Genomic DNA, 25,822 nt, shown 5'->3' on the forward strand with positions numbered 1-25,822 from the left:
TTTAAGCACATGATGATTGAGACTAGCATGCTTGGTTTTTATTCAGTGAATAGTCTGAATGGCCCCCCAGTGGATCAGGAGCACAGCATGGGAGGAGAAGCACTTCAACCCTCTGTTCTTGCTAGGATATTGATCTGGGCTGCCCCCCACCCCTCAGGTATTTGCCCTCGGTAAAAAAGCTCACACTGGCAGCACTGAGAGCTCCCCCCACCCCAGGACAAACAAGAAGTACACATTGGTATTGTGGTGAGATGGAGTGTTAAAGCCTCTCTCTGAAGTCCATGATCTCAATTCATGTGGTGGTGGGGGATGTGATCTGATTACTATTTACTGAATAACCATACTACTACTATGACTACGACTACTAACTACTCCTCCTTTATGCCCATCATGTGATTAAAGTAATGTCTAGTTTGACCAAAAGGACTTGAATACATGGGAGTGATTATTACAGAAGGCTACAATGACACAATATGGGTATATGCTCCCTACTTGCAGATGTTGGGTTCAGAACCACAAGTAGGGTGAATTATCCCAACATTGGAGGGTTCGGATGACACAGCCAGTGTTGGCAGAGTTGTCCCAACACTGAAAGATGGGTTTGCAGGTGTGCTCCTGAAACCAGTGGTTCATCGTTTCCCGTGTCATGTGAAGCTGCCCTATGTGACCTTAGGCAAGCTATCATCTCCTCAGCACTTCTCCCACTGTCCAATATGGAGTAATAATATTGGCCTAGCTTTACAGGGTTATTTTAAGGCTTACTATGATAATATATGTGAAATGTTAGGAACATTTTACATGTACTACATAAATGCCTATTGTTTTTTTGGGCTTGAGACATCTACATAGATGAACGAAGAGTTGAATACTGCCAGCAAAAGATGTATTTAATTTGAATCTTACTTTGAGAATGGAAAACTGTATTCCTATTTTAGCATTTTCAGCTGGTCCCTCATTTCCTATCAAGATACACCTTTCAAAAAGGAAGATACAAAAAAAATTGAGTGGGACTAGAATTACTTGAAATTAGAAATCCAGATATTACTTGATATTAGATACCCAGAACCTTGACAGTTCTGAATGCAGCTAAGACAAGAAGAACTATACAACATGTAAAATTTGATTACATGACAGTAAATTCTAAATGATTACAAGCTGAGTGCAACTTGTACTTTTGGTTCCTTATCTCAGCACATCTCAAACTAGAAATTTACGATAGCCTCCAAATCTCTCAACAGCTTGAGGCAGCTTCCATTTTAACATTAAATTTCCTTAGAACTTTTTGACAAGAGGAAATTATCCAATTATATTGCTGCCACATTTAGTTGGGAGGACGCATGTCCCTGAAACACTGGCAGATTTGAGTGGGAGGGAGATCAAAGCAAAAAATATGATCTGCTAAGAATATATACAAACTACATTTGAGAAAGGAAGCTTTCTGCCACCTCCACGGAAAACACACACAACGCCATAGGCTTTGAAACTGCTGAGATGGAACACTGGATTCAGGTGTCAGCACATTAACTGGAATGACAAACTTTGCCATATCCATGATCATCTAACCTTACAGGGCGTTGCTTCTGTGATCCCTATAGCTACCGATAATAATAAAAATGATGCCTTTGAGTTTCTTTGGAACCTAACCGATTGCCTTAGAGCACCACTAATATACAAAAAGAGTTCATGTTTTATTTCACCAGTCAGAATTACTTTCAGAACTACTGTTACAAAATGTTTTTCATTGTGGTAAATGCTGATCATGTGAACATGTTCCAGTGACACTGGCATTCACTAGACTCTGCTGCGGAAGCAGGAGACAGTGAAATGTTGCTCAATGAAAGAATGAAAAGACGATATACCCCAAATTATTAGCCAGAAATAATTTAGCCATAAACACCAGGAAAAAAGCCAGACTACCTTTTGAGGAGAAACTCTCCAATAAAATGTAAAATATAGTCAACCTTGGGCAGCCGCCTTAACATTTCGGTCTCCTGTGCTTCACATTCCTTGTAGCTGTTCAGCAGGGTAGTGTCTAACTCTCTCTTTTAACAAGGTGCAAATGCATTTCCATGCTTCTACCTAAAGTCAGGTTACATCTTCTAGTTAATTGCAAAACTTTAATGGGCTCCATAAGCATGTTCCTGGGAGCCTGTTCATATGCAGTTGGAATACTCCATTGCCTGTACCAGGAGTTCCCAACCTGTGGTACTCCAGATGTTACTGAACTACAACTCCCATCATCCATAGCCACAATAAATTGTAGCTGGAGACGATGGGAGTGTAGTTCAGCAACATCTGGAGTACCACAGGTTGGGAACCGCTGGTCAATACTGAGGGTGTTCTTGACTTCTCCAGAAATTGATCAACAAATTGCAGGAATGGAGATTTGGCTATGATTAATTTCCTGTGCTTGGGTACCTTTCTTTATGAATAAGTGTGGGTGAGGTATTTGAGAAGGAAAGGGATGAGAAAATCTAGATGCTTGGAATTACAAGAATACATGGGATGAAGATGTCACAACTGTAGATTAAATAATCATAATTCTAAATTATGTGCAATTGATGAAATAATCTGATTTAGATATGACAATGCCAAAAGGTTCTGACAGATGTTCCAACAATTGGAATGAGCAAACGAATATTAACATGCCAATGAGTGAACAAAAGGGAAAGAGAATGTTTGTATTAGCATGCAATCAAAACTTTCAGCTCCACTGCAGAAAATGTACAAAACAGACTGAATGACAAAAAGCAGCACTTCAGTAGTATTTCCAGAATGAATACACATTCAACAGGAAGAGTGAAAAGATACATGCCTGGAATTAGTTCTATACATATAGGTTTAGAAGACTGATGATAGCTTTTTCGATAGAATGCTTCAAGTGTGCCATGTGTAGGTAGACGGCTACCTGGCTCACAATGCCATAGCCACGTTCATATGTAAAAACATGAAGATCGTCATTTTGTAGGGGTGCTAACACTCTATATGGGGCTCCAACTGTGTGGTGTGTCTGTCATCCATGGGCACTGACTAATCACTGCATTCCTCCCATAATGATAAGGAAAGTGTGCGGGTTGAAGGCATTGCTTGGTTCAGCGTATTGACTGGAGCCTAAAGAGGACCACTTGCCCATGTTTTAGTCACCATGGGGGACATTTAAAGTAGTAATCACACAATAAGGTCGTTCACATGCCCTATGATTACCAGGCTTGGGGAAGGCTGGGGGAAAGGCAGGAGCTGTGCTGTCTTCCCCCATGTGATTCAAGCTGCTCTTGTGCTTGCCAGTGCCATGAGCTCGCACGACCGGCATGCGGCAGCTCCAAAGGCAGCAAGGGAGAGGGAGGAAAGCAGGCTGTGGCTTCCGCATCCCACTATGCACCATATGATAAGTGCAGTGCACTGGAGAATTCCCATGCAAGCCAGGTGCTCTAGGTATTACCTAGGTACACGAATGGAGTCTAGGTAGAAGAGCACACTTGCATCTTTCTATCTAGGTAACAGCCTGGGGGAAAACCTTGGGCTGCCTGGCAAGGCAGTGCTGGGATTGGCCCTGATCCCAGCGCTCCACATAAGCAACTCTACCCTCGTGTGAACAGCCTCAGAACGTGGTCATCTGTTTACATCCCACATATCTGTGGGTTATACATACTGAAACTGTGTAAGTGCGGGTTACTCATATTGAAATGCACAGCTCCAGAGGCCGCCCCGCTAACCCCGCCCCCTGCGCCTGACATCAGAGGCGGGGTCTGGCTCCTGAACGGAGCCTTGAGGCTCTGTTTGGAGTTGGAGTTTAACTCCCGAAGGGGCTGCGTGGCCCCTTCGGGAGATAACTAATGCTGCTGCTACTTTCGCAGCACAGCCAGGAGTGGCTCTTCCTGCGAACGCAGCAGCAGCCTTTTAACTCCTGAAGGGGCCACGTGGCCCCTTCAGGAGCTACTTAGGCTGGTGCTGCGTTTGCAGTGCAACCAGAAGCAGCTCTTCCCTGCCTTAGCAGTTCGCAGTGCCAGCCTTAGTTTAGCTCCCAAAGGGGCCGCATGGCCCCTACTTGGGAGCTAAACTAGCCCCCCCGTGTCTGATGTCAGACATGGGTGTGTGTGTGTTGGGGCCGCGAAGTGCGGCCCCTGATTGGGTGTGGCCCGAGTTCTTTGAACCCGTTCACCCAATGATAGCTCCGCCCCTGCACAGCTCACTAAATATTTGTCTTGTGCAATCTCCATTCATTTCAATTGAGACTTGGCAGGAAGAAAGTATGTAGATTGCTACCTACTGCTTGTAAATTCCTAGCTAGAAAATAAAGTGAGCTCCAGTGGCCTCAAAATGTAGCTGTTTAACAGATCTGAATGTTATACATGCAATAAAAATGGTTCATAGTTACTAAAAAAAGAAATTTCTACTGTCTGCCCAAGAGGGGAAAAAAAGCATTTACATCTTTAAAAGCAGGCAATTAAGCAGTCTACCAGTACATTCTGTGCTACTTTCTGGCACATGGAGAGAGATAGACAGAGCTGAAGCATTCTGTGCCAAAAACCAAAATAAAATTCAAGATCTGAATGTGGAATTTAGGTTCCCTAGGTACAGAATGATCTATATATATGATTAATATTGCCTATCTTTAATTCACAATGTTTGCTACTTCCAACAGTGAGACAACATGTATATATGTTAGAATCCTGAGAATATCCCCTTTTCATTAAAACAACAATTGCCTCCATCACCAGTGCTACAGTTAGGGAGTTCTTGCATTTTCATTCTAATTTGAGGGACCATATAGCATCAGTTTGTCCTAGCCCTCTCCTCCAGTACTGATTACCTAATACCAGAATTCCAAGAGTATTACAATTCTAAGGAGGAACTACAATTCCACACAGTCTAGATTCCTTGCAGCAAGCTGGCCACCTCAGGAAGCTTCAGAACTGATCTACCTGGAAGAACCAAAAAATCCATCTATTCAGCCTTGGCTCTGTAGCCAACTGCACATCTATGTGCAGCATGCCCCTCAGGGTCACAGAGATTTCCCAAGCCCACTGTATGAATCTGAGATCCTATGGTTTTCATTGTAATTATATTCTAGATATAACATCTAGATTTTTAAATTCTGTTTTTATTGTGATCTTTACTACTTTGGAGGCCTTTAGGAAGAAAAGCAGCACATACATACAAGATATAAAGAGTCACAAGACTGCTGCAAAACCGGAACTTATGTTTGCTACTCCACACAAAAAAGGAAGATTCATGTAATCTCTGTTGGCTTCTACCCATTTAGTAACATACAGCTCCTGTAGAAACAAGGAACATGTAGTAATGGACTGAAAGGAAAACAGAATGAAGGTTTCTATCTACATATGTCTCAGGCACTAGATTACATTGGCCACATCAAAATGGTAATTTGGGCAAAGAAAAAAAGCCCCAAACTTCCAACTCCACGCCCACCATCCCATCTGAACAACTTGTATGTATGTTAGAATGGTGAGAATCTCTCCTTTCAATGTTCAAAAGGATTTCAAGCCAACAGAGTTGTAGAGAAAAAAACCAAGTAGTTGCAAGTAGAATGACTGGAACTTACTTTCAGCTTCTTTTAATATCCAAGTTAAGGATGTGCAAAACGTTCTGAGGTTGGAACGTTCAGCCTTGGAACGGGCGGTTTTGAGTGTTCCAACCTTGGAACAAAACAGCCCTAAAAATGGGGGCCGGTTCCAAGCTCGGAACAGAATGAACACATTCTGAGGTGGAATGTTCTGACCCCATTCCAAGCGTTCAACCCCATTCCAAGCGCTCAAAATGCATTCTGTGCACACCTCTAATCCAATCCAAATCACAGTAAGAATTCTGAATGACATCCATTCAATCGTATTTAACTATTGTTCTAGGAAACCAAATTCAATTTTAAAGGGGAGGTAATTTATGTGACTATTTTCAAGATGGGGGGATGTAATTAAAAACAAACAAACCCAAATCAGGATATCCTAGGACCCCCTCCTATGTGCTATGAAAGGTTTATATCAGACTGTAAACTAATGAGTTCTAAAGGAGTGGTGCTTATTCTTTGAATTGCTGCCACCTTGAACAACCTTGAACCAAGATGGCAGATTGAAATAAAAACACTCCCATCATGGTCCCTAAAACCTCATGTGCTTTAAAATAAGCACAAATATTATTAGGGACACACATACATATACATACACTGATTTGGAGACGATGACCTGATAACATATCTCCAAAGCATTATTTTATTTTATTTTATTTTATTTTATTTTATTTTAAATTAATTAATTAATTAATACATTTCTATACTGCCCCAAACCAAAGTCTTGGGGCGGTTCACAATAATAAAACAATACAAAAACACAAAACATTAAAATCAATTAAAATGCCGAAAAGCAGCCTAAGGACAAAAACAATTTACAGTATTTAAAATTACAAAAATTAAAGTTAAAAAGTTAAAAGGCCTGGTTAAAAAAATGGGTCTTCAGAGCTCTTTTAAAAACCGCTAGGGATGGGGAGAGTCTTATGTCAGCGGGAAGCGCATTCCAAAGTCTCAGAGCAACAACTGAGAAGGCCCATCCCTGAGTGGTCACCAACCGACTTGAAGGTAGCCAGAGACGGGCCTCCCCGATGAATGCAGTGGACGATGGGGATCATGCAGAAGAAGACATTCTCTTAAATACCGTGGGCCTAAGCTGTTTAGGGCTTTATAGGTTATAACCAGCACTTTGTATTTTGCCCGGAAACCTATTGGCAGCCAGTGTAACTCCTGTAATATAGGAGCACTGTGGTCTCTTTTAGATGACTTGGAGACCAACCTGGCCGCCGCGTTCTGTACTAATTGTAGTTTCCGGACTATGTACAAAGGCAGCCCCACACAGAGCGCATTGCAGTAATCAAGTTTGGAGGTAGCCAGCAAATGTACTACTGTTCTGAGGTCATCAATCTCAAGAAATGGACACAGCTGGCGTATCAACCGAAGCTGATAAAAAGCACTTCTGGCCACTGCCTCAACCTGAGAAACCAGGGAGAGGCGTGAATCCAGAAGCACTCCCAGACTGCGTACTTGTTCCTTCTGAGGAAGTGTGACCCCATCTAGAACAGGCAGGTCAATATCGTTTCCCGAGTAATGACCCCGCACAACAAGTACTTCCGTCTTGTCTGGATTCAGTCTCAGTTTGTTATCCGTCATCCAGCCCATTACTGCCTCCAGGCAGGCATTCAGGGAGGATATGCCTTCTCCTGATGAAGTTGACATGGAGAAATAGATTGACATGGAGAAACAGATTGCATGGCCTTGAACAATAAGCATGGCCAAAGCATGGCCTTGAACAATAATTTACAAACATAGCTACTGCAACCAGGTTCAATACAGCAGTACAACAAGAAGGCCATAAAATGTCAGATCTTAATATGGGAAGTACAACTGCTTGGAGTTGAAGTGAACAACATAAATGGGAGGAGAGCTGGTCTTGTGGTAGCAAGCATGAATTGTCCCCTTTGCTAAGCACGGTAAGATATTCCTCTTAGGAGATGGGGTCGCTCTGAGAAGAACATCTGCATGCAGAAAATTTCAAGTTCCCTCACTGGGATCTCCAGATAGGCTGAGAGAGACTCCTGCCTGCAGCCTTGGAGAAATCACTGCCAGTCTGTATAGACAATACTGAGCTAGATAGACCAAAGGTTTGACTCCGCATATGGCAGCTTCCTATGTAAGACTGGGAAGCAGGAACAGCTAGAAGTGGGAAAAACAAAAGGATCCTAAAGTGTCAAGAGATAGCTTGGAAGTAGGAACTGAGCATAGGACAAGAAAAGATAACTGGTTTGAGATTCAGAGGTCCTGAAATGGAAATACTACTGTAGTCAAGACTAGGACATTAATAGGCATGCAACACCATCTGGAAGATCTTAGACAGTTTAGCCATATGGTATGTATTGATTAAAAAGAGATCTTTCGAATTTCAAGGAAGTCTAAAGGGGAAAGTAGTAGTATTCGTTTTCACAGTGTACCAATGTTCAACAGGTCCCAAAACAAAAGACCCTAGATCATCCTCCCTCTTCCCCCCCTACACCCCCTCTCTCACACACACCAGTTCAATGGATTAGCATGTTACACTCACCTGCATCCAGACTGCCAGTTGCTGCTGTCCAGCCCATGATGGGGGGAATGGCACCAACCACAGCTCCTACCCATGTATTGACAATGCTAAGTCTTTTCAGTGGTGTGTAACAGCATGTATACAGGATAATGTTGAAGGCTCCAAGGGCCCCAGTAAGAGGATTTACTCCCAGGGTCAGCAGGGCAATTCCTGGAACTGCACAAGAGACAGCGAAAGAGACGGCAAGCAGAGGGCTGTAAAAAAAAAGAAAACAAAAACCAGAAAACATGAGGACATGAGCAAAGGGCCTTGAGGCCAGTTGTCTTTTTCTGTAATGCTTCCCTGAGAAGTATAAAAGGTCACCTTAAGCCAGGTAAAAATGGCAATAGAGCAAAAGTTCATTCAGCCTGTATCTATGGGAGCATAAAACTTCATCTGGGGATAGAGAGTAACCAGCAGATTAGGTGATAGCCCCATTGCAGACTGGCCACACTTGAGTGCTGCCTCCTTGCTCCAGTCACAATGGGAGAGGGAAGAGAGGAGTGGAGTCTGAGGTACCTGAACAGAAACTGATTGGACAAGGCAGCTGGAAGCATGTGCAACGTACCATTAAATATGCAGAACTGAACATTCAATGAGAAAACAGTCACATATAACATATTTCTCACAACCCATTTATTATTGGTATAAGAAACATAATCTGTTAATCAAGTTTTTAATTATACAATGTAAGGCTTTCAACAGATATCAGAACGTAGTGCCTTGATTTAACAGAATCAATTTACCCCAAATCCATAAGCTTTAGCTATGCATTCTACTAATGTTCCAGCCATGGCTACATCAACCCTTGACAGTGGGGAAGAAACTATTTTTAATAAAGCATTTCAATCTTTGGTGTGGACTTTTATAGCCCCACACAGACCAGTCACCTCATTGCACTTTATACAGAATTGCAAAATAAGCCTAAGTGTGGATGTGCATGATCTCAAGTCAGAATGCTGAGGAGGAATAAATGTCTGCCTTCAATTTAACTTTTAATTAAATGGACCAAGCCAACAATTTGATAAGCTGGAACATGATTTTACCAGCTTTACAAACTCAATTGTGGATTTTGTGGATTTAATTTAGTGGAATGCAATGTTTATCACATTTTTCTCAGAAGACCCTGAGCCAAGAAAAGTTGTTCTATTGACTGTATGCAGCTTGCAATGAACCCTGGCAAAGCACTGTAACAAAGCACCATCACATGTTCCCATCAGAGTTTACTACATCCTGAAATCATGGGACTTATAAAATCTACTCCAGTTCAAACAACATCTGCAGTAGTATCATCTCTCGTATCACTGGAATAATGTCCTGACCTGTGTGCTGGTATACCACTCAGTACAGCAAAACATTATTGGTTTAGGTCACCAGACTACATTCAGGATAGAACAACACGCTTTTAAAAATAAAAGATCTTGCCTTGAAATTTATGAAGACCACTATCTACAATGGCTGACATGTCCTGCAGCATAACATGCGCAGTGCAGATGGACCTGCACCACTGTGGGGCTCTAAACCACCTAGCAGCACAGTTGCACAAGAGGGCAGTACTGGTACTGTGGACTCTTGTGCGATCACACGTCATATACGACTTTCATTTTTCCCCATGGAAAAAGTGCATGGTGTGCCATCATGCAAGAGTCAGCAGTACTGGTTATGCCCTTTTACACAGCAGCATCGTTGGGTGATTTAGAGTCCTGCAGTGACCTGGGCATGTCTGCACTGCCTGTGTTACACTGCGGAGCATGTCAGGCACTACAGCTAATCAAAACCAACAAATATTTCTATTTATTTACAGATAAAAATGTTGATTATGCAGAAACAGGGATGCATAAATGCAGTTGCCAGGTGGCCAGCTGTGACTATAAATCCCTTTCTGGCAACTGCCTGTCCTGGATGTTCTCTGTATACTGTAGGGATTTTTGTTGCATGCTTGGTGGGTGAAACAGAGCACACTCCTTCCCTAAGTTCTTTGGCATACAAAGAAAACTTGTGGGAGGGGTCAGTCTCACCACACTGGCATTCAGAAACACCCCAAAGCAGTAAAAACCTCTTTTGCTGCTTCTGATGATCTTCAAAACCTGGCACAAAGCAAAAGACTGACACAGCACCTTCGACAAATCTTATGTGTATGCTAGAGGATGCAGGGCAAGCAAGTGGGAACCGCAAATAATGGCTGGCTATCAAGGACAGTCAACATTTTTGGATGCAAAGTGCTCCACGAGCTCTCTCACTCAGTGATCCATTTTGTCAGGCACTTTTGCAATGATGGCGGCTGTAGCCATCTGTCTCAAGTACTTACAAGGTCTCTGTGCTGGGTGTTGACAGTCAACTGGACCCACCAAGTGCAGTGAAAAAGGACTCACCCTTTCTTGTTGCTCCCCACACTTGAAAAAAAAAGATCTCTCGCTGATGAACTTGGTGGTAGGAAACATTAGGTGAGACAGTTTCCGTGAAGTATGTATGAGACCACATATAAAACTAATCTACCTATAAAACTAATCTATCTCCTTCCAGGCTTACTCACATTCCAGAAATGACAGAAGTCAGATCCTGAGAAGATGTAGTAGCAGTTCATACTTCTGCTGGTATTCATATTTATGTGCACATTACCCAGGTGGGCTGAATAAAGTGTTACACCTGCATTTTTTTCAACAAGCAGATTTTTATTTTTGCATTTGTGTAGTGCTCCACTGAGGCTACTGAATTGTCTTTAGTTATAGCCTTTCTCTGCCCTCTGCAAAGACAGACTTGCAATTTCAGACAGTAGATCTCAAAAGTGAAAGATGAAGAATCCTAATTAAGTTTGGACTGTTGGGAGATCTACACTAAGATGACTAGAACCTTTGTGGTATTTCAACATACAATGGATGGTGTTCGGATTTGAGCAAAGGAAAGAGGTGAGTTCAAGTCCAACTCAAACATGAAGCTTTGGGAGTGTTGTGCGGAAAACAGGAGATAACTCCATGTATGTTGTTCTGAGCTCCTAGGAGGAACAGTACAATTCAAATATACAGTAATAGACAAAAAAATTACAAATCAACACCAGCAACTTGGAGATCCCTTTAGCTTTGCTCATTTGCATTTGTCTTAAATTACTGTAAAAGGAAGAAAAGGCTAATTTTTGATGCAGACCAACTGGAAGAGATGGAGACTCTTGGCTTAGTCCAATAATGTGAACAGTGTTGTAGTGCCTACTGATAGCAATGTTGCATATAAAAAGTATCTCCCCCTCAGAGCTGCCATGAGACTGAAAGAAAGAGCAAGAGTGCATGTACGTGGCATTGTCTGCTAACAGGCAAATATCAATATTTCTCCTAGAATGTGGTAGTGCACTACTCCAGAGACTTCCTTCAGATCTTGGTAACAACTGGCTAATGAACCATAGTGATTAGACTGGATACCCACACAGCTAGACACTTAATGAGGCCCTACAAGCCTGCTTGCCTAATGTGTTTTATAAAACACAAGCAATTAGTGTGTGGTTAAAAATCTGACAGCCTTAATTTAAACTGAGAGTAGCTTCCTTCAGGCTACTTGCAACACTACTAATATAGCAGTATCTACTCAACTCTTCCAATAAAAACAAACAAGAACATGAAAATCTTTTCCACTCTGCAAGATGGTGAAGGAAAGAAGTCTATGTTTGTGTACAATGCACTTGATGAGTATCACAACATGCTTTTTCAAGGCCTGATTCTGTTGTAGCACTTCCCCGCAACTGGGGGGGGGGGGGCGGAACCTCTGAAGCATACATGAAACACATTATATCCTAATGGAAAACAATCTGTGAACAGTGTTGTGCAAGAATCTAAATGCAGAGCCTCCTTGCAAACATCATGGATATTATTTACAGCGATTTACATTCTGAAGAACCTTCCCTTCAAAATGTGTATTCTTCCATAGGTATTTTTATGATAGAAAGGTGGTGGTGGTGAGTTACACTAGAGTCAGCCCCTAAAGTCAGCGGTTTATATTGAATCTATAGATGGCAATGTAGTGCTTACAGCTATATAGAACTGCTATATAGACCCAAACAGGTTTGCACCATTGCATCTGGAACAAAAAGAATTCAATTGTATTTTCACACTTGCAAAATCAGTTCAGCAAGGAGTTGATTACATACCATGTAGAAGCTGATATTATAAAACTACGGTATGATTGGAGATCTTTCTGAATCTAACACAACTATTTGTCTGTCTTCCTGCTGGCTGATATTTACCAGTTCTCCAAATGACTAATTTGACCCCAGAAGCCATCATGTGCAAATATCGCTTATTATCGCAAAGTGATTTATGGCTGAACGCCTAATATTAAAAGCCATTTCTGCTGGGAAGCTATAAACTCAAAAGTGCATTCCATGTGGAATAGATATTTGCATCTTGAAGGTGGGAAAGTTACTTTGTTGAGGACAATGTTGATACCACATAATTTAATTCTAGAATGACAGAGTTAACTAGTGATCAAAATCAACAGTAAGAAAATAAAAGTGCACTTTTCATGAAGTCACACTCTGAAGAGTATCTGTGTGACAAGTGAAAGACCCCACAGGGTACAATATGTTCCATTTCCCCAAGTGAAACATCTGCTCTGTTGACAAGTCACAAGCCAATCTTTCTGTTTGCAGACATAGCCTGGGACCTGATGATCCAGCTGGTGTGTTCTCTCCATTTCTAACATTATCAGTTATAGCAAAGGTGTAATCAGGAGCTAGGTGACGAGGCATGAACAGGATATACTCTGACTACTTGCCATACTACCCTGTAAGGCAAAAAGGGAATAAATGCCAGCTCATATCCATAAGCAAGTAAATTTCATGCAAACACACAGCTGCCTATCTATAGCACTCCTCTGAACCATCTCCACTCACCCTGGAATGCCCAAGGGCACACAACTGGTTCCTTTAAAAGGCAGAGAGTAAACTTATTTCAAAAAGCAGATTATTTTAACTACAATACTAGTCAAGGCATAGCATCTGCTATCCTACATGCCTACACTTCAAAAGAAGAAGCAGAGCAAATAGTCAGCTGCACATAATTTTGAAAACTGTGAATCTTCATCTTCTTCTTTCTGTATTTTTAATTCTTTTATCTTAAATCTTTCTTCTGTTCTACTCAAAGAAGAATAGAACAAGAACCTGTATCCAAACCAGAAAGGATGGTAGTATGAAGGAAGGGAGAGGTGTCTTCCAATCCCCTCAACCAAGTCTCTCTTCTCTCCAGAAATCCTAACTCCTAGTGACCCCCACTTCCAGGGCTGGACAACCAATTAGCACCAAGTAGGGAGAACAGCTGAACAAAGTATACTAAGTTTGTCCAGGAAAGCAGGGTTGCACAACTAAAATGCCCTGGTAGGCTAGAACCATTCACTACAGCATGCAGGGGCCAAGGTAAGCTTTTAGCTCATTATTACATTAAAATAAAAAATATTATTAGTTACTTGTGGATCTATTCCCCCTGTCAAGGGACCCATAGATTTAACCAAGGATAGTGGCCAGAAAATAGGTCCTGTCCCTGCTCAATCAGTGGGGCCTCTGGAGTGCATGCCAGTCCCAAACAAATGCCAAGCCCTCTTCTCTCCCTAAATTGCCGTTGCATTCAGGCTGCAATCCTAGGCATGTTTACATGGGATTAAGCCTCACTGGATACACCATGGGACATATTTCTGAGAAAGCATGCACATGATGGCACTGTAAGAGGGTTTCCAGCTCCTGTGTGGCTGCAGGATACCTGGGAGCCAATAAAATAGTCCCTGCAGGCCGACACTAAAGTATAGTGGATATATTTAAGATATATTGAAGTATATCCACTAAGGCCGCACGAATACCCAGTGGTTTGTTTTAGAGCTGTTTTCTACTGCCCTGCAATGCCTATACAATAGAAATACACGATCTCTGATATTAGATTAGAATTAGAATTTCACAAATTGGATCTGGAACTCAGCTGGAAATTGACAGGACACAGCATAGAGACCATTTGAAGGTTTATAAGGAAGTGGTGCGTATGGCAAAAATACAATTCTGGTCTGTGTGCATTACTTCTGCAGGTTCGCATCCCGCAGAACTGTCCCAGGTTGTGAGGAGTTTGATTCAGGCTCCCTGGTATATCAGGTGGAGGCCATGGCCGAGAGTGCTTTCTATCAATTTCGGCTGATTTGACAGCTGCGTCAATTCCTTGAAGAGGAGGACTTCAAAACAGTGGTGCATCAGCTGGTAACCTCCAGGCTCAACTATTGCAGTGCACTCTATGTGGGGCTGCCTTTGTACATAGTTCAGAAACTTCAGTTAGTTCAAAATGCAGCCACCAGACTAGTCTCTGGAGTAACCCAGAGAGACCATATTATGCCTGCTTTAGAACAGTTACACTGGCTGCCGATATGTTTCCGGGCGAAATACAAAGTGCTCGTTATTACCTTAACGCTCTGAATGGCTTTGGTCTGCCTGAAACCTTGGAGAAGTCACTGCAGGTCTGTGAAGACAATACTGAGCTAGATAGACCAATGGTCTGACTCAGTATATGGCAGCTTCCTATGTTTCTACCTTAGAGATTACCTTCTTCTGTATGATCCTCACCACACGTTGAGGTAATCTGGAGAGGTCTGTCTCAACCACCAGTACGTCTCGTAGTGACTCGGAACCGGGCCTTTTCTGTAGCTGCTCCTCGCCTATGGAACGCACTCCCGGCAGATATCCGCAGTTTAGGCTTGCTGTCGGGCTTTAAGAGAGCCCTAAAAACTTAATTGTTTGGCCTGGCCTTCCAAGGTTTTTAAATTGTTTTTTAAAGTATTTTAATTGGTTGTAAATGTTTTTTAATTATTTCTGAATTGTTTTTAGCACTGTGTCTTAAATGGTGTGCGTTTTTATGTCTTTTTAAATTAGTTGTACACCACCCAGAGCCTTTGGATAGGGCAGTTTATAAACGTAGTAAATAAATAATAAATAATATAGGTTTCCTATATCAAGTCAGACCAGTTGTCTACCTATTCTGGCATTGTTTGGTAGTGGCTCTCCAAAGTCTTAAGCAAAACTCTTTCTTGGCCCTTCTACCCAAGAACCTGTTCACTGGAGATGCTGAGTTAAACTGGAACCCTTCTGCACACAAGTATAGCAAACCAACACTGAATTATGGGGCTGACTCTTCTTCATCTACTTATGCCTCTGCTCTCCCCACAGTCAGATTTGCTCAAAAAGATGTTGCTTTTATTATCATCACCACCACATTACAGCAAAAAAGGTTAATCCATGTCAAGAAAACCCAAGTTTTGCCTTCTGCAATACTTAAGTATTTGGTACCTTGTGCAGAAGGTTGCCAGTTCATATCCCTGCTGATACTATATCAGGCAGCAGTGATATAGGAAGATGCTGAAAGGCATCATCTCATACTGCGTGGGAGGAGGCAATGGTAAACCCCTCCTGTAATCTACCAAAGAAAACCACAGGGATCTGTGGGAACAAGGAGTCGAAATCGACTTGATGGCACACTTTACCTTTACTTACTTTATGCAACATTAAGATAAATGCAAAATGAGCCATGGCTTCCCGTGGCTATGCAAAGAATACATCTCATATGCATTGGGAGTGACTAAAAGCTAACTGGGGGAAGATACGCCTGAATGGAGTGAATAATCAAAGAGCTTTCTCAGTCCAAAGCTCACTGACATTTGTCTCCAGTAGTGCTTAGCTGGGGCAAAACACCTCTAACCTCATGCCATCAACAAGATCCTCAAGACAGCAGAATAAAAGGGCTGGTTTCCTGCTCATTTAGTTCAAGCTGCCACTGACACAGCAGGGTTTCCAAAAATGGTCTGTCAGGCTGGAGAAGAACCATTCAACGATAGCTTTGGTGGGCAGGCAGTCCCCTGTGAGCAAAAATCAAGCATCCATGCCCTATACAATTGCTATGTGTTCTTATGGAACTCTGCAGTGGACAGTGGTTATATTAAAACAATAAAGTCCAAGGCTTTTGGGCACCTAATTCACATACATTCTTTGAATCAAGGCCTTATTTGTTCCAAAAAACTTCTGAAGCTCTGTGTTTATATTTTATATTTTGAGAGGGGTGAGGACTCTCTTCCACCACTGAATAGCAGCAGCATGCTCTGACTTTCTGAATGCTCTGCATTAGATATTGCTTAACTGCTCTCACAGCAGCACAAGGAAAAATGCTTAAAAAAAACCCACAAAAAAACCCCTGAAGACAACACACTCCGTGAAGACAGACTTCTACCATATTTTACAAACTCAATTAACAAATAAATTAGGAAAAGAACTATAGCTTGGGCGCCAGTAAATTCAAATCTAGAAACAGGCACTGATAAACTTCTCAGCCTTTACTATGTTTTCCTCATCACACACACTGAGATGCAAGCATCATGCACACATGGAAGCTGAACTCTTGGAGGGTATTTATTTGAGGAGCTGTTATGCACAACACAGACTGCAAATATTATGAAAAGGATATCTCTGTCTAATTAGGAAACGCACTACCAAGTCTCGGTTTGCATGGGAGTCTGCATGATAGCAATAGAGGCCCATTTGTCAGAGAAAAAGCATAAAAACCTTCTGCCTGATCACTGTTTTTAATTTATGATCCAAAAGAAGCTTTGAGTCTGCAACTGGAAGAAACATATGCTGTATAAAGCACCATATATGCCCACAGAGCAAGTTATTTGCAGAAGCCCTTGTTCCAAGATAACAACTCCTTTGATACTCAACTATTAGACATTTCTATGACCAAGGGATATTATATAAGACTGAAGCAAATTTAAAGTGAAGGAAGAGCCACTTCAGACATTCAGGGACTCGTTTTGGGATAACTGAGCATATACACACTTTCTAAAAGGCAAATTTGGGCAGGCCCCCCAATTCACAAGTGTGCACTGCAACATTAGACAGTGCCCATAACAGAAAGCCAGGTTCCAATAAGGGGCTTATCGAAAATAACCAGGCTTAGCAAACAATCATGCAAACAAACCCGCTCTGCATTCCTGACTATATAAACTATATTTAATACACTTGTAAAACTCTAGTTGCATATATTTAATTACCACTCTTATAACTCGTCAAAGCACCTTCCATCAAAATATATGTAAAACATCAATACAGGTATGTTACATGGGTAAACATACCAGCACGAGTGAGCCAGCATGGTGCAGTGGTTAGAATGCTGGACTAGGACCAGGGAGACCCGAGTTCAAATCCCCATTCAGTCATGATACTTGCTGGGTGACTCTGGGCCAGTCACTTCTCTTTCAGCCTAACCTATTTCACAGGGTTGTTGTGAGGAAAAACTTAAGTAGATAGTACACTGCTCTGGGCTCCTTGGAGGAAGAGTGGGATATAAATGTAAAATCATCATCATCATCATCATCCCCCAGTGAAGGACTACCTTGGTGTGGTTGTGGGGCTTGTGCGCTCTGAGGAAGGTGAGAGCTATGCCAGAAGTCCAACCATACTGGACAGGTCTCACCAGAGGAGCCAGACAAAGAGTGTCTCTCCCATCAACAATATGGTGAGACGTAACTTTAATAAATCTATAACGGATCGGTCGTCGCCCGGGTCAACAAGGACCGCGCCAGGTGCTGAAGTCCCTGGACATCTGGTGGCAAGTGGGCAACAGGACTCAGGATCTTTAGTTGAGCAACCAGGGCTGGAGACTCCAAAGTTACTGGAAGAAACGTTGCTTAACCGAAAAAATATATACGAAAAATGCCAACAAGGAAATAATGATCTGCTATTACAAGTCTAGTCCAACTAGAAGAGGTTATTTAAAAAGAATGTAACAAATTTGGAAAGAGAAGCATCCAGACACAGAAATAACAGAACAAAGGCTAGCAGACAAGATAAGATTCATAATAAGAAATAAAGTATTCACAGGAGTTGAGCTGGAAGAACTGCAAAGAGCAACACAGGCTCAAGATATGGAAGAAGAATTACCACCAACTGAAGCAGTTGCTCAGGCGCAGGTGGAGGAGGTGTTGGAAATAGAGGATGCCACTGTTGCTGAACTGTTTCAAAATCAAAACCAGGCAACCTCTCCTTTGCCTTCACCTCAAAAACCCGAATGCCATTTAACAGAAAAGCAACAAGAACTAAAGCAAAAAATAACTGAGCACATGAACCAAACAACCACCAGGGTTCGACTTCCAGCTCTAAAAACAGTTGACAAAAAACAACTTGCTCAGGCATTAAAAGATGTCAATGCTGCACTTGCAGAAATAACAACCAGTAATTTGCAAGAAACAAACCAACTAATGTACAGTGCAGCAACAACAACAACACAAGAGCTCGGATATAAGATCAGTGGACCTGTAAAAAAAGAAAGCAGTACATCACCTAAATGGAAGATTAGATTAGAAAATAAAATCTCCAGGCTTAGATCAGATGCTAGTAAACTGAAAGATATGAAAGACAAGAACAGTATCTGATCCAAAAATACCACCTAGATTCAAGGAGAATTAGAGAAGTCCTGGAAATAATAAAGCAGCAAATAACAGCAGTGTCAAAGAAGATTAGCAGATATGAAGCCAGAATTACACAACACAGGCAGAATCTCCAATTCCAGTTGAATCAGAGACGTTTCTACCAAAGCATAGAAGGAGAAACTGCAAGAAACCTAGAAACACCAAATAAAGAAGAAACAGTGCAATTCTGGGGGAAATTATGGGACAATCCAGTAGATTATAATAAAAAAGCAGGCTGGATGAAAGAGGTCAAAAAATGTAACCAACAAATGCAAGATCTAATAATAACACCAGAATTAATAAGTGAAAGAGCAAAGAAAATTAAAAATTGGACTGCGCAAGGCGACGATGAACTGCATGGCTTTTGGCTTAAACACCTAACAAGCCTTCATAAACAACTATCAAAACAGTTCAATCACATTTTGCAAGGAGGTGATATTGAACAATGGCTAACAACTGGGAAAACTCATCGCATAATGAAAGACCCAGCAAAAGGTGCAGTTCCAAGTAATTATAGACCGATAACCTGCCTGCTAACCATGTTCAAATTATTAACTGGAATAATAACAGATGAAGTCATGCAACACTTATTAACTAACAAACAGCTTCCAGTTGAACAGAAAGGAAATTGCCCGAACACCAGAGGCACAAAAGACCAGCTGATGATTGACAAAATGATTTTAGAAAATTGCAAGAGAAGAAAAACCAATTTAAGTGTTGCATGGATTGACTACAAGAAAGCCTTTGATTCATTGCCTCACACATGGATTCTAAAATGTTTAGAAACAACTGGTGTCAGCAAAAACATTCAGATATTTATTTAAAAAAGCAATGAGCATGTGGAGTACACAGTTAACAATTAATGGCGAGACACTTGGACAGGTTAGCATTAGAAGAGGCATTTTCCAAGGGGACTCACTATCCCCTCTGTTGTTTGTAATCGCCATGACCCCACTTTCACAAATACTAAACAAAAAAGGCCTCGGATACCAAACTTCTAAAACATCAAGTAAAACAAACCATCTGTTCTACATAGATGATTTGAAGTTGTATGGAAAGTCCCAATCAGAAATCGAATCACTGCTAAACACTGTCTGTATATTCAGTAGCGATACAGCAACGGAGTTTGGACTAGACAAGTGTGCTGCATTAATAATGAACAGGGGGGAAACAACACAAACAGAAGGAATAGAACTGCCCAATGGAAGCAAGATCAAGAACCTGGAAGAGAAAGAACATTACAAATACTTGGGCATTCTCCAGGCTGATAACATCGCACACACTGAAGTTAAAAGAAAAATTGGAAGTGAATACATCAGAAGAGTTAGAAAAATCCTAAAGTCCAAACTCAAATCGCGGGAACACCATACAAGCCATAAACACCTGGGCTATACCTATTATCAGATACACTGCAGGAATAATAGACTGGACCCAGGCAGAGCAAGAGACGCTAGATCATAAGACCAGAAAAATAATGCCCATCAATATATGCTCTGCACCCCCATAGAGATGTAGATAGGTTATACCTCCCACGCAACTCAGGGGGAAGAGGAATGCTGTAAGTCCATCAAACAGCTGAGGAGGAGAAAAGAGGCTTTGCAGAATATATAAAGGACAGTGAAGAAGATGCACTTAAAATGGTCAATAACGCGAAACTATTCAACACCAATGAAACAAAGCAGGCCTACAAGAAAGAACAAGTCAAGAACCAAGCAGAAAAATGGAAAAATAAGCCTCTGCATGGTCAATATTTGCACAATATAAGTGGAAAATCAGACATCACCTAGACTTGGCAATGGCTTAAGAATGGCAACTTGAAGAAAGAAACAGAGGATTTAATACTGGCTGAACAAGAACAGGCACTAAGAACTGATGATGATGATGATGAAAACTTTTATACCGCCCTTCCAAAAGGCTCAGGGCGGTTTACATTAAAACACCATTAAAATCAATTAATCGTTAAAACAAAAATTATAAAACATAAAACAATAATTAACAATTAAAAACATCATAAAACAACAATTAAATATTCAGAACTATTTAAAAACAAGTTTTAAAAAGCTGAAAAAGCCTGGTTGAAGAGGTGTGTTTTCAGGTGTTTTCTGAAAATTGCGAGAGATGGGGAGGATCGTATCTCAGCAGGGAGCGCATTCCACAATCTCGGGGCAGCAGCTGAGAAGGCCCGTCTCTGTGTAGCCACCAAACGAGTTGGTGGCAACTGGAGACGGACCTCCTCAAGTGACCTCAACGGCCGGTGGGGCTCATAGCGAAGAAGACGCTCTCTTAAATACCCAGGGCCTAAGCCGTTTAGGGCTTTATAAGTTATAACTAGCACTTTGTATTTTGCCCGGAAACCTATTGGCAGCCAGTGTAACTCCGTCAACAAAGGAGTAATGTGGTCTCTTCGAGATGACCCAGAGACCAACCTGGCTGCCGCATTCTGAACCAACTGAAGTTTCCGGACTACGTACAAAGGCAGCCCCACGTAGAGCGCATTACAGAAGTCCAGTCTGGAGGTTACCAACAAATGTACCACTGTTTTGAGGTCATTGATCTCAAGAAACGGGCGCAGCTGGCGTATCAGCGGGAGCTGATAGAAAGCACCCTTGGCCACCGCCTCAACCTGAGAAACCAAGGAGAGACGTTGATCCAGAAGTACTCCCAGACTGAGAACCTGTTCCTTTTGGGGAAGTGTGACCCCGTCTAGAACAGGCAGATCAACATCGTCTCTAGAGTTCCGACCCCGCACAATAAGTACCTCCGTCTTATCTGGATTCAGCTTCAGTTTATTCTCCCTCATCCAGACCATTACTGCTTCCAGGCAGGCATTTATGGAGGATATGCCAGCTCCTGAAGAAGTTGACATGGAGAAGTAGATCTGGGTGTCATCAGCATACTGGTAACACCCAGCTCCAAATCCCCTGATGATCTCTCCCAGAGGTTTCATGTAGATGTTAAAAAGCATTGGAGAGAGTATGGAGCCTTGAGGGACACCATACTTAAGCTCAGATTTTTGAAGAGCAACAATCTCCAATCGACGCCATCTGGAATCTGTCCGAGAGGTAGGAGTGGAACCACTGTAAAACAGTGCCTCCCACCCCCAGCCCCCTCAGACGTTCCAGAAGGATACTATGGTCGATAGTATCGAAAGCCACCGAGAGATCCAAGAGGACCAACAGAGTCACACTTCCTTTGTCCATTGCCAATTGGAGATCATCCATCAGGCCGACCAAGGCAGTCTCCACCCCATAGCCCGCCCGAAAACCAGTTTGAAATGGGTCTAGATAATCAGTTTCCTCCAAGACCACCTGGAGCTGAGGGGCCACCACCCTCTCAATTACCTTGCCCAGCCATGGGAGGTTGGAAACTGGCCTATAATTGCTCAACTCTGAGGGATCTAACGCAGGCTTCTTTAGAAGAGGTCTAATAATTGCCTCCTTAAGACAAGGAGGCATCCTGCCCTCCCTCAGAGAAGCATTTATGATTTCTACCAGGCCACTTACAACAGCCTCCCTGCTAGATAGAACAAGCCATGTTGGACAAGGATCAAGAGGACAAGTGGTAGGCCTCACTGCTCCAAGCAGCTTGTCCACATCATCAGGAGTCACAAACTGAAATTGATCCAGTCGAATCGTATAAGAGGAGTTGTCGGACACCTCCAGTTCAGACATCAAATTAATTGTGGAGTCTCCATCTAGGTCGGCCCGAATCCGAGAGATTTTTTCTGCGAAAAATTCATTAAACACACTACAGCGGGTAACTGATGCCTCCAAATTCTGGTTCAAGGGAGAGGGAGCAGATACTAGTCCCCTCACAACCCTGAACAACTCCGCTGGACGTGAACTCGCAGAGGCAATATGGGCAGAAACGAACCGCTTCTTTGCCGCATGTATCGCCTGAGCATAGATCTTTAATTGTGCTCCATGTCGTAATCTGTCGGACTCGAGTCGAGTTTTTCTCTACTTGCGCTCCAGTCGCCTTACCTTGCTGCTTCAGCCCCCGTAGATCTTCCGTATACCAAGGGGCCAATTTTGAAGCAGGTCGGAGGGGAAACTTAGGAGCAATCGTGTCTACTGCCCTGGTGAGCAAGTTGTTCCAGTTCTCAACCAGGGCATCAACAGGATCACCAGCAGAGCCAACATTAAATCCCTCCAAGGCGTCTTGGAATCCTACCGGATCCAGTAACCTCTTCGGGCGGACCATTCTAATAGGCCCCTCACCCCTGCAGAGGTGGGAAGTGGTTGTAAGTCCAACCTTAACCAGATGGTGGTCCGTCCATGACAACAGGGAAATCGTAGGAGTCCCCACCCACAGAACACCACCCTGATCAGAATAAAAGAGCAAATCAAGCGTGTGACCTGCAATATGCGTCGATCCAGAGACCGCTTGGGATAGGCCCATTGTCGTCATGGCCGCTATGAGCTCCTGAGCTGCCCCGGACAAACTGGTCCCAAAATGAACATTGAAGTCCCCCAGCACCAAAAGTCTGGGAGACTCCAACGCAAGTTCTGCGACCAAGTCTGTGAGCTCAGTAAGGGATTCCGCTGGGCAGCGGGGTGATCGGTACAGCAGCAGAAGTCCCAATCTATCACTGGTCCCCAAACTCAAGTACACACATTCAATATGGTCCAATACCCTAACAGGGACCCTGGTAAGGGAGATGTTATCCTTATAGACCACAGCCACTCCACTTCCCCGCCCATGTCCCCTCACCTGCTCCTCTACAGAATATCCTGGCGGGAGAAGCTGGGACCAAACTGGACCACTAGCCTCCCCCAACCAAGTCTCAGTAATACAAATTCAGGTCGGCCCCTTCATCCATGATCAAATCATGGATGAGTTCTGATTTATTTTGGACTGACCTGGCATTGCAGAGGAGCAAGGTAAGGTTATGTGGGATATTGGCAGTGCTCCCCGAGGTCAAAGAGCTGGCAGGACAGCCGGAAAGGGGGACAGCTATTAGATTTCTGACCACCCTTCCCCTGGAGCAGCCTGCTGACCTGCCAGCGTTTCTTCTTCTATTCCCCACCACCACAGGAATAGCTGCCCCACCTTCAATGAAGGCACTCCCTGGTTCCCCATCTCCAGACAAACCCACACACATTACAACTTCAACCCAACCTCAGCACAACTTAAAACTGATTGAACAGAAGCCCCACTATTGAATGCAATAAGAGCAAAAGTTGAAAAGTCAACAACAAACAGCAAGTGCCGCCTTTGTAAAGAAGCAGATGAAACAGTGGACCACCTAATCAGCTGTTGTCAAAAGATCGCACAGACTGACTACAAACAAAGGCATGACAAGGTAGCAGGGATGATACACTGGGACATCTGCAAAAAATACAAGCTACCTGTAGCCAAAGATTGGTGGGACAATAAAATTGAAAAAGTTGTCGAAAATGAAGATGTAAAAATATTATGGGACTTCCGACAACAGACAAACATCTGCCACACAATACACCAGATATTACTGTAGTCGAGAAGAAAGAAAAACAAGTCAAAATAATCGACATAGCAATACCAGGGGATAGCAGAATAGAAGAAAAAGAAATAGAAAAAAATCACCAAATACAAAGATCTACAAATTGAAATTGAAAGGCTGTGGCAGAAAAAGACGAAAATAATCCCAGTGGTAATTGGCGCCCTGGGTGCAGTTCCAAAAGACCTTGAAGCGCACCTCAACACCATAGGGGCCACAGAAATCACCATCAGCCAATTACAAAAAGCAACATTACTGGGAACAGCCTATATTCTGCGACGATATCTATAACAGCAGCAACAACATTGACAATAAAATTCAGCCATCCCAGGTCCTTGGGAAGGACTTGATGTCTGGATAAAACAAACCAGTCAATAACACCTGTCTGACTGTGTAAATAAATATAATAATAATAATAATAAACAACTACAGTCTAAAAACTGTTCTTGATCCAGAATTCTAAAAGGCAAGACAAACCACAGTATGAGAAAGAAAACAACCCAAAACCCTGGATCCATATGCCACAATAACAGAGGTGCAATGCTCCATGGCATATCCTTAATACATGATTGGTGGCAGCCATCCAGTATGAGACTATCTGAGCCCCAGTCTCACCACCTTTGAGAGTGTAGTTAAATGCCCTTCAGCAGCTGGTCATATAAGGGTAGAAACTTACTTCCATTCAGCCTCATCTGCTTTCTTTCCTGTGCTACAGGTACATCTGCGATGCTACCCTTATTCTCCCTAGAGTTGGAATTATTTGCTGCTGCTGCTGCCCACAGGAACAATGTTAAATGATCATTGCCTTCATAATGTTCGGCAGTGACAGGTAAATGATTGCACGACAATAAAGGTGAGACTGATGTCCTAGATTAATCTCAATATTGCTCCTCGAGACAAGATTTTCATCTGCATAGAACATGGTCAAAACAATTTATTGTAATAAAAAGAGCCATGGTGTTTAGTTTTTTTTAAAAAAATCAACACCAACTGATCTGATACGGCAGAACCTCCAAGCAAGCTGTTAGGAAAATAAAACAGAAAGACAGAGCCCTTAATGACACTTGAAAGGTTTGCAGTTTTTATGTTTTATTTGAATGACACACTTATGTATTAGAGTTTGTGAGACGAAGGCAATAAGCATATAACCTTCAATTACTGATAACTCAAGCACTACAACTACCACAAACCTAGTTTCTTTTCTTGCTGCATGCTGTTCTGAAAATGCTGTTCAGACTTGAAAGGCTGGGTACCTCCTACAGTTCCAGGGACATTCACAATGGTAAATCATGCCAAGTATTTCTGCGGGTTGTTTGGGAATTATTTTAGAACTACACTCCATGGGAATCCTTTTATCCATCTATTATCTATACAATCTATCTAATCTATCCATACCACCTGATACAGAAATCTCCAGATGGTGTACAAGTTAAAACATAACAAATATAAAAACAATATAAAACAGTTAAAATTCATAAAACAGGTAAAAAAACTCAATGAATACAAATATATTAAAATTTCAATTTCAATTAAAAGCTTAGGAAAACAAGTACATCTGCAGGGTCCTCCTAAAAAACAGAGAAGGAGATGCTCTTATTTCAGCACAGAGTATATTCCAAAGCCCCGGGGCAGCCACGGAGAAGGCCTGGTCCCGTCACCACCAAACGAGTCAGTGGCAACTGTAACCAGACCTCTCCAGATGATCTTAATAGGCAACAGAGTTCATGACAGAGAAGGCACTCTCTTAAGTACCCTG

General features: G+C 42.4%; 1 protein-coding gene across 4 annotated transcripts in view; it reads right to left on the reverse strand.

Moving 5' to 3' along the window:
• The window catches only part of LOC128346871 (protoheme IX farnesyltransferase, mitochondrial), a 183,076-nt gene that overhangs the window by 14,100 nt on the left and 143,154 nt on the right, over positions 1-25,822 (reverse strand). For all 4 annotated transcript variants that reach the window (XM_053300627.1, XM_053300628.1, XM_053300629.1 and 1 more), the window contains one exon: positions 8,103-8,335. In XM_053300627.1, coding sequence (XP_053156602.1) covers positions 8,103-8,335 — 233 coding nt within the window. The remainder of the gene's footprint in view (positions 1-8,102; positions 8,336-25,822) is intronic.

The sequence above is a fragment of the Hemicordylus capensis genome, chromosome 2, assembly GCF_027244095.1.
Source record: "Hemicordylus capensis ecotype Gifberg chromosome 2, rHemCap1.1.pri, whole genome shotgun sequence".
NCBI lineage: Eukaryota > Metazoa > Chordata > Lepidosauria > Squamata > Cordylidae > Hemicordylus > Hemicordylus capensis.